Raw genomic sequence first — 17,367 nt, forward strand, 5'->3', positions numbered from 1 at the left:
CAACTGCAAGAACAAACCAGGAATCCCAAGAGGACCCACAGACCTTCTGAAGGAAGTGGACTGCTCCTGCAGGACCTGGGAGACACCCCAAATACTGTGTGGTATTCATGGCTGAGAGACCCATAAACGATTCACATCACAGGACTCTGTGCAGACAAACCCCGAGTACCACCCCGGAGCCAGAAAGACTTGCTGGATGGCTAGACCCAGAAGAGAGATAACAATCACTGCAGCTCGGCTTATAGGAAGCCACAACCATAGGAAAAGGGGGAGAGTATCACATCAAGGGAATATCTTGTGGGACAAACGAATCTGAACAACAGCCTTCAGCCCTCGACCTTGCCTCTCTGACAGAGCCTACCCAAATAAGAAGGAACCAGAAAACCAACTCTGGTAATATGACAAAACAAGGCTCTTTAACACCTCCAAAAAAAATCACACTAGCTCACCAGCAATGGATCCAAGCCAATAAGAAATCCCTGATTTACCTGAAAAAGAATTCAGTGAGGCACCAGAGAAAAGCGAAGCCCAATGCAAGGAAATCCAAAAAACAATACGAGAAGCGAAGGGAGAAACATCCAAGGAAATAGAGAGCATAAGGAAAAACAATCAAAACTTCAGGAAACATTGGACACACTTACAAAAATACAAAATGCTCTGGAAAGTCTCAGCAATAGAATTGAACAAATAGAAGAAAGAAATTCAGAGCTTGAAGACAAGGTCTTCAAATTAACCCAATCCAACAAACACAAAGAAAAAAGAATAAGACATTATGAACCAAGCCTCCAAGAAGTCTGGGATTATGTTAAACAGCCAAACCTAAGAATAATCCATGTTCCTGAGGAAGAAGAGAAATCTAAAAGTTTGGAAAACATACTTGGGTGAATAATTGAGGAAAACTTCCCCAGCCTTGCTAGAGACCTAGTTATTTAAATACAAGAAGCATAAAGAGCATCTGGGAAATTCATCACAAAAAGATCATCACCTAGGCACACTGTCATCAGGTTATCTAAAATTAAGACACAGGAAAGAATCTTACGAGTTGTGAGACAGAAGCACCAGGTAATCTATAAAGGAAAACCTATCAGATTAACAGCAGATTTCTTTGCAGAAACCCTACAAACTAGAAGGGATTAGAGCCCTATCTTAAGCCTCCTCATGCAAAGCAATTATCAGCCAAGAATTTTGTACCCAGTGAAACTAAACATCATATACGAAGGAAAGATACAGTCTTTCTCAGACAAACAAATGCTGAGAGTATCTGCTACTACCAAGCCACCATTACAAGAACCGCTAGGCCAGGCGCAGTGGCTCACGCCTGTAATCCTAGCCCTTTGGGAGGCTGAGGCGGGTGGATCACCTGAGGTCAGGAGTTTGAGACCAGCCTGGCCAACATGGTGAAACCCTGTCTCTACTAAAAATACAAAAATTAGCCAGACGTGGTGGTGGATGCCTGTAATCCCAGCTACTCGGGAGGCTGAGGCAGGAGAATTGCTTGAACCGGGCGGAGGAGGGGTGGAGGGTGCAGTGAGACGAGATTGCGCCACTTAACTCCAGCCTGGGTGAAAGAGCGAAACTGTCTCAAAAAAAAAAAAAAGAAAAAAAAAAAAGAAAAAGAAAAACTGTGAAAAGGAGCTCTAAATCTTGAAACAAATCCTGGAAACACATCAAAAACAGAATCTCTTAAAAGCATAAATCATGAAGGACCTATAAAACAAAAATATAATTTAAAAAGCAAAAACAAAAAATAAAACAAGGTACACAGGCAACAAATACCACAATGAATGCAATGGTACCTTAAATCTCAATACTAACATCGAATGTAAATGGCATAAATGTTCCACTTAAAAGATACAGAATAGCAGAATGGATAAGAACTTACCAACCATCTGCTGCCTTCAGGACACTCACCTAACACATAAGGACTCACATAAACTTCAAGTAAAGGAGTGGAAAAAGGCCGTTTGTGCAAATAGACACCAAGAGCAAGCAGGGGTAGCTATTTTTATATTAGACAAAAACAAACTTTAAAGCAACTGCAGTTAAAAGAGACAAAGGACATTATATAATGATAAAAGGCCTTGTCCAACAGAACAATATCACAATCCTAAACATTTATGCACCTAACACTGGAGCTCCCAAATTTATAAAACAATTACTAATAGACTTAACAAATGAGATAGACAGCAACACAATAATAGTGGAGGACTTCAATACTACACTGACAGCACTAGACAGGCCATCAAGACAGAAAGTCAACAAAGAAAAAATGGATTTAAATTATGCCTTGGAACAAATGAACTTAACAGATATATACAGAGCATTTCATCCAACAACCACAGATTACACATTCTATTCAAAAGCACATGGAACTTTCTCCAAGACAGACCATATGATAAGCCAGAAAACGAGCCTCAATAAATTTAAGAAAATTGAAATCATGTCAATTTCACAGTGGAATAAACTGGAAATCAACTCCAGAAGGAACCTTCAAAACCATGCCAATACATGGAAATTAAATAACCTGCTCCTGAATGATCATTGGATCAAAAATGAAATCAAGATGGAAATTTAAAAATTCTTCAAACTGAATGGCAATAATGACACAACCTATCAAAACCTCCAGGATACAGCAAAGGCAGTGCTAAAAGGAAAGTTCATAGTCCTAAATGCCTACATCAAAAAGACTGAAAGAGCAGCACAAACTGACATTCTAAGGTCACACCTCAAACAGCTAGAGAAACAAGAACAAACCAAACCAAAACCCAGCAGAAGAAAGGAAATAACCAAGATTAAAGCAGAACTAAATGAAATTGAAACAAAAACAAATACAAAAGATACATGAAACCAAAAGCTGGCTCTTTGAAAAGATAAATAAAATTGATAGACCATTAGCAAGATTAACCAAGAAGAGAGAAAATCCAAATAACCTCATTAAGAAACAAAATGGGACATATTACAACTGACACCACTGAGATACAAAAGATCATTCAAGACTACTATAAACACCCTTACACAAGCTAGAAAACCTAGAAGAGATGGATAAATTCCTGGAAAAATACAGCCCTCCTAGCTTAAATCAGGAAGAATTGGATACCCTGAACAGACCAATAATAAGCAGCAAGACTGAAATGGGAATTAAAAAATTACCAACAAAAGGCCGGGCGTGGTGCATCACGCCTGTAATCCCAGCGCTTTGGGAGGCTGAGGTGGGCGGATCATGAGGTCAGGAGATCGAGACCATCCTGGCTAACACCATGAAACCCTGTCTCTATTAAAAATACAAAAGATTAGCCGGGCATGGTGGTGGGCCCCTGTAGTCCCAGCTACTCAGGAGGCTGAGGCAGGAGAATGGTGTGAAGGGAGGTGGAGCTTGCAGTGAGCCGAGATCGCGCCACTGCACTCCAGCCTGGGTGACAGAGTGAGACTCTGTCTCAAAAAAAACCAACGAAAAAAGTCCGGGACCAGATGGATTCACAGCAGAATTCTAGCAGACATTCAAAGAAGAATTGGTACCAATCCTTTTGACGCTATTCCATGAGATAAAGAGGGAACCCTCCCTAATTCATTCTATGAAGGCAGCATCACCCTAATACCCAAATCAGGAAAGGACATAAGCAAAAAAGAAAACTACTGCCCGATATCCTTGATGAACATAGACGCTAAAATCCTTAACAAAATACTAGCTAACTGAATCCAACAACATATCAAAAAGATAATCCACCATGATTAAGTGGGTTTCATACCAGGGATGTAGGGACAGTTTAACATACATAAGTCAATAAATGTGATATACCACATCAACAGAATTTTAAAAACAAAAATCACATGATCATCTCAATAGATGGAGAAAAAACACTCAACAAAATCCAGCATCCATTTATGATTAAAACTCTCAGCAAAAGTGGCATACAAGGGACATACCTCAATGTAATAAAAGCCGTCTATGACAAACCCACAGCCAACATAACAATAAATGGGGAAAAGTTGAAAGCATTCCCTCTGAGAATTGGAACAAGACAAGGATGCCTACTCTCACCATTCTTCTTCAACATACTACTGGAAGTCCTAGACAATGCAATCAGACAAGAGAAAGAAAGACAGGGCATCTAAATCAGTAAAGAGGAAGTCAAACTGTCACTGTTTGCTGACAATATGATTGTTTACCTCGAAAACCCTAAATACTCCTCCAGAAAGCTGCTAGAACTGATAAAAGAATTCAGCAAAGTTTCTGGATACAAGATTAATGTACACAAATCAGTAGCTCTTCTATACACCAACAGCGACCAAGCGGAGAGTCAAATCAAGAATTTAACTCCTTTTACAACAGCTACAAAAAAACAAAAAAAAGACAAAAAAAAAAACAAAACAAATTTAGGAATATACCTAACCAAGGAGGCAAAAGACCTCTACAAGAAAAACTACAAAACACTGCTGAAAGAAATCATAGACAACACAATGAATGGAAACACATCCCATGCTCGTGGATAGGTAGAATCAATATTGTGAAAATGACCATGCTGCCAAAAGCAGTCTACAAATTCAGTGCAATCCCTACCACCATCATTCTTCACAGAATTAGAAAAAACAATTTTAAAATGCATATGGAACCAAAACATAGCCTGCATAGCCAAAGCAAGACTAAGCAAAAACAACAAACCTGGAGGCATCGCATTACCTGATTTCAAACTATACTATCAGGCCATAGTCATCAAAACACCATGGTACTGGTATAAAAATAGGCATATAGGCCAATGGAACAGAATAGAGAACCCAGAAATAAACTCAAATACTTACAGCCAACTGATCTTTGACAAAGTAAAACAATAGTGGGGAAAGGACACCCTTTTCAACAAATGGTGCTGGGATCACTGGCTAGCCACATGTAGGAGAATGAACCTTATATAAAAGCAACTCAAGATGGATTAAGGACTTAAATCTAAGACCTGAAACTATAAAAATTCTAGAAGATAACATTGGAAAAACCCTTCTGGACATTGGCGTACCCAAAAGCAAATGCAATAAAAACAAATAGCTGGGACTTAATTAAACTAAAGAGCTTTTGCATGACCAAAGAACAGTCAGCAGAGTAAACAGACAACCCACAGAGTGGGAGAAAATCTTCACAATCTATACATCTGACAAAGGACTAATATCCAGAATCTACAATGAACTCAAACAAATCAGTAAGAAAAAAACAAGCAGGAGGAGCCAAGATGGCCGAATAGGAACAGCTCCGGTCTCCAGCTCCGGTCTCCAGCTCCCAGCCCCAGCGACACAGAAGACAGGTGATTTCTGCATTTCTGCTTGAGGTACCGGTTTCATCTCACTAGGGAGTGCCTAACAGTGGATGCAGGGCAGTCGGTGAAGCGCACTGCGCGCGAGCCGAAGCAGGGCGAGGCATTGCCTCACTCGGGAAGCGCAAGGGGTCAGGGAGTTCCCTTTCCTAGTCAGAGAAAGGGGAAGCAGACGGCACCTGGAATATCGGGTCAGTCCCATCCTAATACTGCGCTTTTCCAACGGGCCCGGAAAACGGCACACTAGGAGATTGTGTCCCGCACCTGGCTCGGAGGGTCCTATGCCCACGGAGTCTCGCTAATTGCTAGCACAGCAGTCTGAGATCAAGCTGCGAGGCGGCAGCGAGGCTGGGGGAGGGGCGCCTGCCATTGCCCAGGCTTGCTTAGGTAAACAAAGCAGCCAGGAAGCTCGAACTGGGTGGAGCCCACCACAGCTCAAGGAGGCCTGCCTGCCTCTCTAGGCTCCACCTCTGGGGGCAGGGCACAGACAAACAAAAACTCTGCAAGAACTTCCACAGACTTAAATGTCCCTGTCTGACTGATAGCTTTGAAGAGAGTAGTGGTTCTCCCAGCACGCAGCTGGAGATCTGAGAACGGTCAGACTGCCTCCTAAAGTGGGTCCCTCACCCCTGAGCAGCCTAACTGGGAGGCACCCCCCCAGTAGGGACAGACTGACACCTCATTCAACCCGGTACTTCTCTGAGACAAAACTTTCAGAGGAACTATCAGACAGCTGAATTTGTGGTCTCACGAAAATCCGCTGTTCTGCAGCCACCGCTGCTGACACCCAGCCAAACAGGGTCTGGAGTGCACCTCTAGTAAACTCCAACAGACCTGCAGCTGAGGGTCCTGTCTGGTAGAAGGAAAACTAACAAACAGAAAGGACATCCACACCAAAAACCCATCTGTACATCACCATCATCAAAGACAAAAAGTAGATAAAACCACAAAGATGGGGAAAAAACAGACCAAAAAAACTGGAAACTGTAAAAAACAGAGCACCTCTCCTCCTCCAAAGGAACGCAGTTCCTCACCAGCAACGGAACAAAGCTGGATGGAGGATGACTTTGATGAGTTGAGAGAAGAAGGCTTCAGACGATCAAACTACTCTGAGCTACGAGAGGAAATTCAAAACAACAGCAAAGAAGTTAAAAACTTTGAAAAAAAATTAGAAGAATGGATAACTAGAATAACCAATGGAGAGAAGGGCTTCAAGGAGCTGATGGAGCTGAAAGCCAAGTTTCGAGAACTATGCGAAGATTGCAGAAGCCTCAGTAGCAGATGCGATCAACTGGAAGAAAGGGTATCGCTGATGGAAGATGAAATGAATGAAATGAAGAGAGACGGGAAGTTTAGAGAAAAAAGGATAAAAAGAAATGAACAAAGCCTCCAAGAAATTTGGGACTATGTGAAAAGACCAAACCTACGTCTGATTGGTGTACCTGAAAATGATGGGGAGAATGGAACCAAGTTGGAAAACACTCTGCAAGATATTATCCAGGAGAACTTCCCCAATCTAGCAAGGCAGGCCAGCATTCAGATTCAGGAAATACAGAGAACGCCACAAAGATACTCCTCGAGAAGGGCAACTCCAAGACACATTATTGTCAGATTCACCAAAGTTGAAATGAAAGAAAAAATGTTAAGGGCAGCCAGAGAGAAAGGTCGGGTTACCCACAAAGGGAAGCCCATCAGACTAACAGCTGATCTCTCGGCAGAAACTCTACAAGCCAGAAGAGAGTGGGGGCCGATATTCAACATTCTTAAAGAAAAGAATTTTCAACCCAGAATCTCCTATCCCGCCAAACTAAGCTTCATAAGTGAAGGAGAAATAAAACACTTTACAGACAAGCAAACGCTGAGTGGTTTTGTCACCACCAGGCCTGCCCTAAAAGAGCTCCTGAAGGAAGCACTAAACATGGAAAGGAACAACCGGTACCAGCCACTGCAAAAACATGCCAAATTGTAAAGACCATCGAGACTAGGAAGAAACTATAGCAACTAACGAGCAAAATAACCAACTAACATCATAATGACAGGATCAGATTCACACATAACAATATTAACGTTAAATGTAAATGGGCTAAATGCTCCAATCAAAAGACACAGACTGGCAAACTGGATAAGGAGTCAGGACCCATCAGTGTGCTGTATTCAGGAAACCCATCTCACGTGCAGAGACACACATAGACTCAAAATAAAGGGATGGAGGAAGATCTATCAAGCAACTGGAAAACAAAAAAAGGCAGGGGTTGCAATCCTAGTCTCTGATAAAATAGACTTTAAACCAACAAAGATCAAAAGAGACAAAGAAGGCCATTACATAATGGTAAAGGGATCAATTCAACAAGAAGAGCTAACTATCCTAAATATATATGTACCCAACACAGGAGCACCCAGATTCATAAAGCAAGTCCTGATTGACCTACAAAGGGACTTAAACTCCCACACAATAATAATGGGAGATTTTAACACCCCACTGTCAGCATTAGACAGATCAACGAGACAGAAAGTTAACAAGAATATCCAGGAATTGAACTCAGCTCTACATAAAGTGGACCTAATAGACATCTACAGAACTCTCCACCCCAAGTCAACAGAATATACATTTTTTTCAGCACCACACCATACCTATTCCAAAATTGACCACATAGTTGGAAGTAAAGCTCTCCTCAGCAAATGTAAAAGAACAGAAATTATAACAAACTGTCTCTCAGACCACAGTGCAATCAAACTAGAACTCAGGATTAAGAAACTCACTCGAAACCGCTCTACTACATGGAAACTGAACAACCTGCTCCTGAATGACTATTGGGTACATAATGAAATGAAGGCAGAAATAAAGATGTTCTTTGAAACCAATGAGAACAAAGACACAACATACCAGAATCTCTGGGACACATTCAAAGCAGTGTGTAGAGGGAAATTTATAGCACTAAATGCCCACAAGAGAAAGCAGGAAATATCCAAAATTGACTCCCTAACATCACAATTAAAAGAACTAGAAAAGCAAGAGCAAACACATTCAAAAGCTAGCAGAAGGCTAGAAATAACTAAAATCAGAGCAGAACTGAAGGAAATAGAGACACAAAAAACCCTTCAAAAAATTAATGAATCCAGGAGCTGGTTTTTTGAAAAGATCAACAAAATTGATGGACCGCTAGCAAGACTAATAAAGAAGAAAATAGAGAAGAATCAAATAGATGCAATAAAAAATGAAAAAGGGGATATCACCACCGATCCCACAGAAATACAATCTACCATCAGAGAATACTACAAACACCTCTATGCAAATAAACTAGAAAATCTAGAAGAAATGGATAAATTCCTCGACAAATACACCCTCCCAAGACTAAACCAGGAAGAAGTTGAATCTCTGAATAGACCAATAACAGGTTCTGAAATTGTGGCAATAATCAATAGCTTACCAACCAAAAAGAGTCCAGGACCTGATGGATTCACAGCTGAATTCTACCAGAGGTACAAGGAGGAACTGGTACCATTCCTTCTGAAACTATTCCAATCGATAGAAAAAGAGGGAATCCTCCCTAACACATTTTATGAAGCCAGCATCGTCCTGATACCAAAACCTGGCAGAGACATAACCAAAAAAGAGAATTTCAGACCAATATCCTTGATGAACATTGATGCAAAAATCCTCAATAAAATACTGGCAAACCGAATCCAGCAGCACATCAAAAAGCTTATCCACCATGATCAAGTGGGCTTCATCCCTGGGATGCAAGGCTGGTTCAACATACGCAAATCAATAAATGTAATCCAGCATATAAACAGAACCAAAGACAAAAACCACATGATTATCTCAATAGATGCAGAAAAGGCCTTTGACAAAATTCAACAACCCTTCATGCTAAAAACTCTCAATAAATTAGGTATTGATGGGACGTATCTCAAAATAATAAGAGCTATCTACGACAAACCCACAGCCAATATCATACTGAATGGGCAAAAACTGGAAGCATTCCCTCTGAAAACTGGCACAAGACAGGGATGCCCTCTCTCACCGCTCCTATTCAACATAGTGCTGGAAGTTCTGGCCAGAGCAATCAGGCAGGAGAAGGAAATAAAAGGTATTCAATTAGGAAAAGAGGAAGTCAAATTGTCCCTGTTTGCAGATGACATGATTGTATATCTAGAAAACCCCATTGTCTCAGCCCAAAATCTCCTTAAGCTGATTAGCAACTTCAGCGAAGTCTCAGGATACAAAATTAATGTACAAAAATCACAAGCATTCTTGTACACCAATAACAGACAAACAGAGAGCCAAATCCTGAGTGAACTCCCATTCACAATTGCTTCAAAGAGAATAAAATACCTAGGAATCCAACTTACAAGGGATGTGAAGGACCTCTTCAAGGAGAACTACAAACCACTGCTCAATGAAATAAAAGAGGATACAAACAAATGGAAGAACATTCCATGCTCATGGGTTGGAAGAATCAATATCATGAAAATGGCCATACTGCCCAAGGTAATTTATAGATTCAATGCCATCCCCATCAAGCTACCAATGACTTTCTTCACAGAATTGGAAAAAACTACTTTAAAGTTCATATGGAACCAAAAAAGAGCCCGCATCGCCAAGTCAATCCTAAGCCAAAAGAACAAAGCTGGAGGCATCACTCTACCTGACTTTAAACTATACTACAAGGCTACAGTAACCAAAACAGCATGGTACTGGTACCACAACAGAGACATAGATCAATGGAACAGAACAGAGCCCTCAGAAATGATGCCGCATAGCTACAACTATCTGATCTTTGACAAACCTGACAAAAACAAGAAATGGGGAAAGGATTCCCTATTTAATAAATGGTGCTGGGAAAACTGGCTAGCCATATGTAGAAAGCTGCAACTGGATCCCTTCCTTACACCTTATACAAAAATTAATTCAAGATGGATTAAAGACTTATATGTTAGACCTAAAACCATTAAAATCCTACAAGAAAACCTAGGCAATACCATTCAGGACATAGGCATGGGCAAGGACTTCATGTCTAAAACACCAAAAGCAATGGCAACAAAAGCCAAAATCGACAAATGGGATCTCATTAAACTAAAGAGCTTCTGCACAGCAAAAGAAACTATCATCAGAATGAACAGGCAACCTACAGAATGGGAGAAAATTTTTGCAACCTACTCATCTGACAAAGGGCTAATATCCAGAATCTACAATGAACTCAAACAAATTTACAAGAAAAAAACAAACAACCCCATCAAAAAGTGGGCAGAGGACATGAACAGACACTTCTCAAAAGAAGACATTTATGCAGCCAGAAAACACATGAAGAAATGCTCATCATCACTGGCCATCAGAGAAATGCAAATCAAAACCACAGTGAGATACCATCTCACACCAGTTAGAATGGCCATCATTAAAAAATCAGGAAACAACAGGTGCTGGAGAGGATGTGGAGAAATAGGAACACTTTTACACTGTTGGTGGGACTGTAAACTAGTTCAACCATTGTGGAAGTCAGTGTGGCGATTCCTCAGGGATCTCGAACTAGAAATACCATTTGACCCAGCCATCCCATTACTGGGTATATACCCAAAGGACTATAAATCATGCTGCTATAAAGACACATGCACACGTATGTTTATTGCGGCACTATTCACAATAGCAAAGAGTTGGAACCAACCCAAATGTCCAACAATGATAGACTGGATTAAGAAAATGTGGCACATATACACCATGGAATACTATGCAGCCATAAAAAATGATGAGTTCGTGTCCTTTGTAGGGACATGGATGAAACTGGAAAACATCATTCTCAGTAAACTATCGCAAGGACAAAAAACCAAACACCGCATGTTCTCTCTCATAGGTGGGAATTGAACAATGAGAACTCATGGACACAGGAAGGGGAACATCACACTCCGGGGACCGTTGTGGGGTGGGGGGAGGGGGGAGGGACAGCATTAGGAGATACACCTAATGCTAAATGACGAGTTAATGGGTGCAGGAAATCAACATGGCACATGGATACATATGTAACAAACCTGCACATTGTGCACATGTACCCTAAAACCCTAAAGTATAATAAAAAAAAAAAAAGAAAAAAAAAGAAAAAAACAAGCAATCCCGTCAAACAGTAGGCTAAGGACATGAATAGACAATTCTCAAATGGCCAATAAAACACATGAAAAAATGCTCAATATCACTAATGACCAGGGAAATACAAATCAAAATCACAATGCAATACCACCTTCTTCCTGCAAGAATGGCCATAATCAAAAAATCAAAAACCAGTAATGTTGGTGTGGATGCAGCAATCAGAGAATACTTCTACATTGCTGGTAGAAATGTAAACTAGTACAGCCATTATGGAAAACAGTGTGGAGATTCCTTAAAGAACTAAAAGTAGAACTACCATTTGATCCAGCAATCCCACTACTGGGATCTACCCAGAGGAAAATAAGTCATTATACACAAAAGATACTTGCACACGCATGTTTATAGCAGCCCAGTTCACAATCGCAAAATCGTGGAACCAACCCAAATTTCCATCAATCAATGAGTGGATAAAGAAACTGTGGTATATGTACACGATGAACTACTACTCAGCCATAAAAAGGAATGAATTAATGGCATTTGCAGTGACCTGGATGAGACTGGAGACTATTATTCTAAGTGAAATAACTCAGGAATGGAAAACCGAACACCATATGTTCTCACTGATATGTGGGAGCTAAGCTATGAGGACGCAAAGGCATTAGAATGATACAATGGACTTTGGGGACTTGGGGGGAAGGGTGGGAGGGGGTGAGAGATAAGACTACAAATAGGGTGCAGTGTATACTGCTCGGGTGATGGGTGCACCAAAATCTCACAAAGTACCACTGAAGAACTTACTCATGTAGCCAAATACCACCTGTACCCCAATAACCTATGGGAAAAAAAAGATAAGCACCAGAAATTATGGAAATAGTTTTAAAAAATTTTTGTGTCAATGTAGTATATGCAGAAAACAGGTTATATGTCCAGGGACTATGTTTCCACAGGCAAGGACTATGTGCCATGGGTTTTATATTCCAAAAGGGTCCAGTCACAAGTCCTTTGCCAGGGCATTTTAAGCTCCAAGAAAGAGAGAGGAAGATGTCAATCTGAAAACAAATTTCACTGCTAATTTGGAAGTAATATGGTGACCATGAAGGTAGACAGAATTCAGACTGTTCAGGCTTGAATATGTTTCTGCCCCTAACTAGCTGACTATGTGATGATTTGCGGTTAAGTTACTTAACTTTCCCAAGCTTCAGCTGTCTCCTTTAAAGGTTGGCATTAACGATAGCATTCACTTCATAGGGCTATTGTATTAAAAGATATAATGCCCACAAAGCTCCTAGCACAGTGCCTACTGTACAGCAAACACTCACTAATGTTATCTATTGGTATTACCAGTCTAAATAAGTAACAATGGCATCATTGTTCAACCTAAATTTTTGTTGCAGATTATCTTTAAAATAAATGACTGGAAAGAAAGAGTTTTAAAAATATTTTATATCTATGTATTACTGATAACGTATCAATGTTCTAGGCATGTTATGTATATTAACCTATTTGGTCCTTATAAGAACCTTATTAGGCAGATATTACTTTCCCCATTTTGAGGCTCAGATTATTAAAGTGACTTGCCCAAGGCCACACAGCTATAATGGTAGGGTTGCGATTTGAATCCAGGCAGTCAGCTCCAGAGGATTATGCTTTTAATCATGATAACATACTGCAATAAGGTAAAGTATACTTATAATAGATTATAATAATAATAGCTACCACTTTGGAAATTCTAATATGTGTTATGTATTCTACTGGAACATTTCTGTGCATTATCTCTAACTTTACAATTATCCCATATTGTGGGTACCATGATCCCACCTTACAAATGAGTAATTAGACTCACGGAAGTTAACTATCTTGCCCTAGGTCACATAGTTAATGAGAGCCAGAGCCTACATGAAACTCTGTTGTATTCTCTGAAGCTTGAAATTGTTCCATTACAGTAAGTCCTCATTTAATGTTAGTGATAGGTTCTTGGATACTGTGACTTTAAGCAAAACTACTTATAGCAGGTTCTCAAACAACATCATTATAACGTTGATGAGAAAAAAATTTGTTTCATTATACATCATTTTGCTTAAAGTTGCAATGTCTAAGAATCTGACAACATTAAGTAAGGACTGTATACCACACTGCTTCTAAGTACAGATTTTGATGAAAGGCAAATAGCCCATGGGTTTTAGTTGTTTCAGATGACAGGCAGGAACCTGAAAATGGGTGAACCTAAGACAATCTAAACACTATCATGCTATCACTTACTCATTCATTTAACGAACATTTGTTGAACATTTTCTATGAACTAAGCCCTAGGATGGATGCCAAGGATTTAATGATGAATAACACAAACAGGGTCTTTCTCTCAGAGCTTACAAATGAGTACTTGAGAGAGTGGCTTAATAAAGGAACAGTGTGATAACTACTTCAAGGATTACTTAGAGTCTAGATATGAGTTAGAACTGCCAATCCCTTTCTGCCTCCCCGTTCAATGCTAACTAGACAAAAAGACTAGTTAAGAATATTGCTGGCACACTACTCTTTCTTACATAGTTCTAGCTACTTACTAAGTATTCTTATCCTCTCTTGCATGCAGAGACAGTGTTCTGGAGAAACTTCAAACCTAACCTCTCATTTCTACTCTATAAAGATCAGAGGAAGACCTTAGGCTCTCAGGTATAGTTAGCTTGCATCTGAGCACCATAATAAAGAATTATATGCCAAACATCTTTCTAGTTGCTAAAGGACAGAAATTACTATAAAATAGTCCCTGGTCTCAAGGAATTTATTTATTTATATTAAAAACTATTCTATGGATCATGCAAAAATAAACAAACAATAAACAAAAGCCTCCTATATTATTCCCAGGGATATCCTAGAAATGGGCTAAGTTTTGTACCCACTATTGGGACTTACTCTCTGAGAAGTTATTTTTCTTCAATGAGGCAAGTATTTAGCAAAGGACTTGACAGTAACTTAAAACTTTTCTCTAGCAATAGAGGATTAGCAGTGAAATCTGTTCTGGGATTTACAGAAGAACCAACCCCTGAGAGAATCTAGTGTCCTTGTTTGGTAAATCTGGTCCTTGCCCTTGAGCCATAGGAAATCTACAGTGTGCATTTGTATTTCCTCTTTCACACTTACAGACTTTACTTTTACCTTTTGGAGACCAGGATTATCCTAGAGAAGCACTTCTGACATGATGGATATATAAAACTTGAATTCTGGAGAGCAAGTACTGAGGCTAGAAGAAATTTTCGTCTTCTATTCATGTGTTCACACCGTGGCCTGCAAAACAAAATAGCCATTGGGATGACTGGCAAATCTTTCATTGCAGTGCATATTCTTTTCTTAGGAAAACCACTTAACCTCTACTGCAAAGCTAATAGATGTCATTTGTTTCACTTTCAAAGTGAAGGTGGTATCAATGTATTGGAAAATTAATTCTTTTTCTCCTTAAAATATTAATAGGAGGAAAATCACATTTAAAACAGAGTAGTTTAAGAAAATTCTTGTATCCTGTTTCTTAATAAATGCTCTATCCCGGTAATTCAGGAAAGATGTCATTTAGCTTCTTCACACCTTTACAAGAAAATACATAACTTGTGTCTGCCATCAATACAAAGGAAACTACAGGTTGAGCATCTTGAATCTGAAAGTCCAAAACTGAAAATCTGAAATATTTTGAGTGCCACCATGATGGCACAAATCAAAATTCCACACGTAAGTACTTAACACAAACTTTGTTTCATGCGCTAAATTATTAACAGTATTGTGGCCGGGCGTGGTGGCTCATGCCTATAATCCCAGCATTTTGGGAGGCCGAGGCAGGCGGATCACCTGAGGTCAGGAGTTCAAGACCAGCCTGGCCAACACGGTGAAACCCCATCTCTACTAAAAATACAAAAAGTAGCCGGGCATGGTGGTGGGTGCCTGTAATCCCAGCTACTCAGGAGGCTGCGGCAGGAGAATTGCTTGAACCCAGGAGGTGGAGGTTGCAGTGAGCTGAGATTGCACCATGGCACTCCAGCCTGGGCAACAAGAGCAAAACTCCATCTAAAAAAAAAAAAAAAAAAAAAAAAAAGTATTGTATAAAATTACCTTCAGGCTATGTATATAAGATGTATATAAAACATAAACAAATTTTATGTTTAGACTTGGGTCCCATTCCTATATCTCATTAATTACATGCAAATATTCAAAAATCCAAAATTCACAAGACTTCTGGACCCAAACATTTCAGATAAGGTATATTCAATCTGTACATGAACTTACATGAATCTTTTAAAGAACCTAAATTGGTGGAAATGGTTCTTTTTTAGCTGAAATATCACTTTATTAGATTTCAGTGTGCTCATTTTATACATCTTGAAGAGAAAAGACTTCAGATTTTGTAAACAGAAAAAGGAAAATGTTACATGTCAAACGATAGCTCAAAGTGTTTTAATATTCTTGTATAAAACACATGAGGAAGGCCAAGTGTGGTGGCTCATGTCTGTAATCTCAGCACTTTGGGAGACTGAGGTGGGGGGATCGCTTGAGCCCAGGAATTCGAGACCAGCCTGGGAAACATAGGGAGACACGGTCTCTACAAAAAATATAAGAGAATTAGCTGAGTGTGGTGGCAAGTACCTGTAATACCAGCTGCTTGGGAGGCTAAGGCAGGAGGATCAAGGCCATAGTGAGCTATGATGATGCCAAGGCACTCCAGCCTGGGTGACAGAGCAAGACCCTATCTCCAAATAAACAAAAAAATCAGAGTAGTAAAATAATAAAATAAAGACACACCTCATTTTATTATGCTTCACTTTATTATGCTTCACAGATATTGCGTATTTTTTTTTCACAAACTGAAGGTTTATAGCAACCCTGTCTCAAGCAAGTCCACTTTTTCAGCGGCATGTGCTCACTTTCCATCTCACATTTTGGTAATTCTCACAATATTTCAAAAGTTTTCATTTTTATTATATCTGATGGTGACTTGTGATCAGTGATGTTTGATGTTACTATTGTAATTGTTTTGGGGTGCCACAAACTGTACTTGTATAAGACAAATTTAATCTATAAATGTGTGTCTGACTGCCCCACCATCTCTCTCCCTCTTGTTGCATCTCCCTATTCTGAGACACAACAATATTGAAATTAGGCTAGTTATTAACCCTACAATGACCTCTAAGTGTTCGGGTGAAAGGAAGAGTCACATGTCTCTCACTTTAAAACAAAAGACAGAAATAAAAATTAAGGTTAGTGAGGAAAGCATGTTGATAGCCGAGACAGAACAAAAGTTAGGTTTCTTGTGCCAAACAGCCAAGGTGTGAATGTAAAGGAAATGTTATTGAAGGAAATTAAAAGTGCTACTCCAGTGAACACATAAGAATGTAAAACAGCCTTTTTGTTGATACAGAGAAAATTTTAGTGGTCTGGATAGAAGATCAAATGAGCCACAACATTCCCTTAAATCGAAGCCTAATCCAGAGCAATACCCTAATGCTCTTCAATTCTATGAAGGCTGAGAGAGTTGAGGAAGCTGCAGAAAAAAATGCCTGAAGCTAGCAGAGGCTGGTTCTTGAAGTTTAGGAAAAGAAGCTGCCTCCAAAACATAAAACATAACTTGCTGCAAGGTAAAGCAGCAAGCGCTGATGTAGAAGCTGCAGAAAGTTATCCAAAAGATCTAGTTAAGATAACTAGATCTTAACTAGTTGATGATGGTGGCTACACTAAACAACAGATTTTAAATGTAGACACAACAGCCTTATATGAGAGGAAAATGACATCTAGGACTTTCATAGCTAGAGAAGTCAGTGCCTGGCTTCAAGGCTTCAAAGAACAGGCTAACTCTCTTGTTAGGGGCGAATGCAGCTGGTGTCTTGATATTGATGCCAGTGCTCATTTGCCATTCCAAAAATCCTGCAGCCCTTAAGGATTATGCTGAATCTACTCTGTTTGTGTTCTAGAAATGGAATAAGAAAGCCTGGATGACAGCACATCTGTTTATAG

At 39.7% G+C, this 17,367-nt stretch overlaps 1 protein-coding gene across 2 annotated transcripts in view; it reads right to left on the reverse strand.

Moving 5' to 3' along the window:
• DDIAS (DNA damage induced apoptosis suppressor) overlaps nucleotides 1–17,367 on the reverse strand; it is a 39,691-nt gene that overhangs the window by 11,766 nt on the left and 10,558 nt on the right. The window contains exons 2-3 of one of the 2 annotated variants that reach the window (XM_030828904.1): nucleotides 16,003–16,102; nucleotides 14,530–14,658 (exon numbers count right to left, since the gene is read on the reverse strand). In XM_030828904.1, the coding sequence (XP_030684764.1) occupies nucleotides 14,530–14,642 (113 nt within the window). In that variant the 5' untranslated portion in view covers nucleotides 14,643–14,658; nucleotides 16,003–16,102. The remainder of the gene's footprint in view (nucleotides 1–14,529; nucleotides 14,659–16,002; nucleotides 16,103–17,367) is intronic. The other variant, XM_030828905.1, reaches the window with a different exon arrangement.

This window comes from Nomascus leucogenys, chromosome 15 (genome assembly GCF_006542625.1).
Source record: "Nomascus leucogenys isolate Asia chromosome 15, Asia_NLE_v1, whole genome shotgun sequence".
NCBI lineage: Eukaryota > Metazoa > Chordata > Mammalia > Primates > Hylobatidae > Nomascus > Nomascus leucogenys.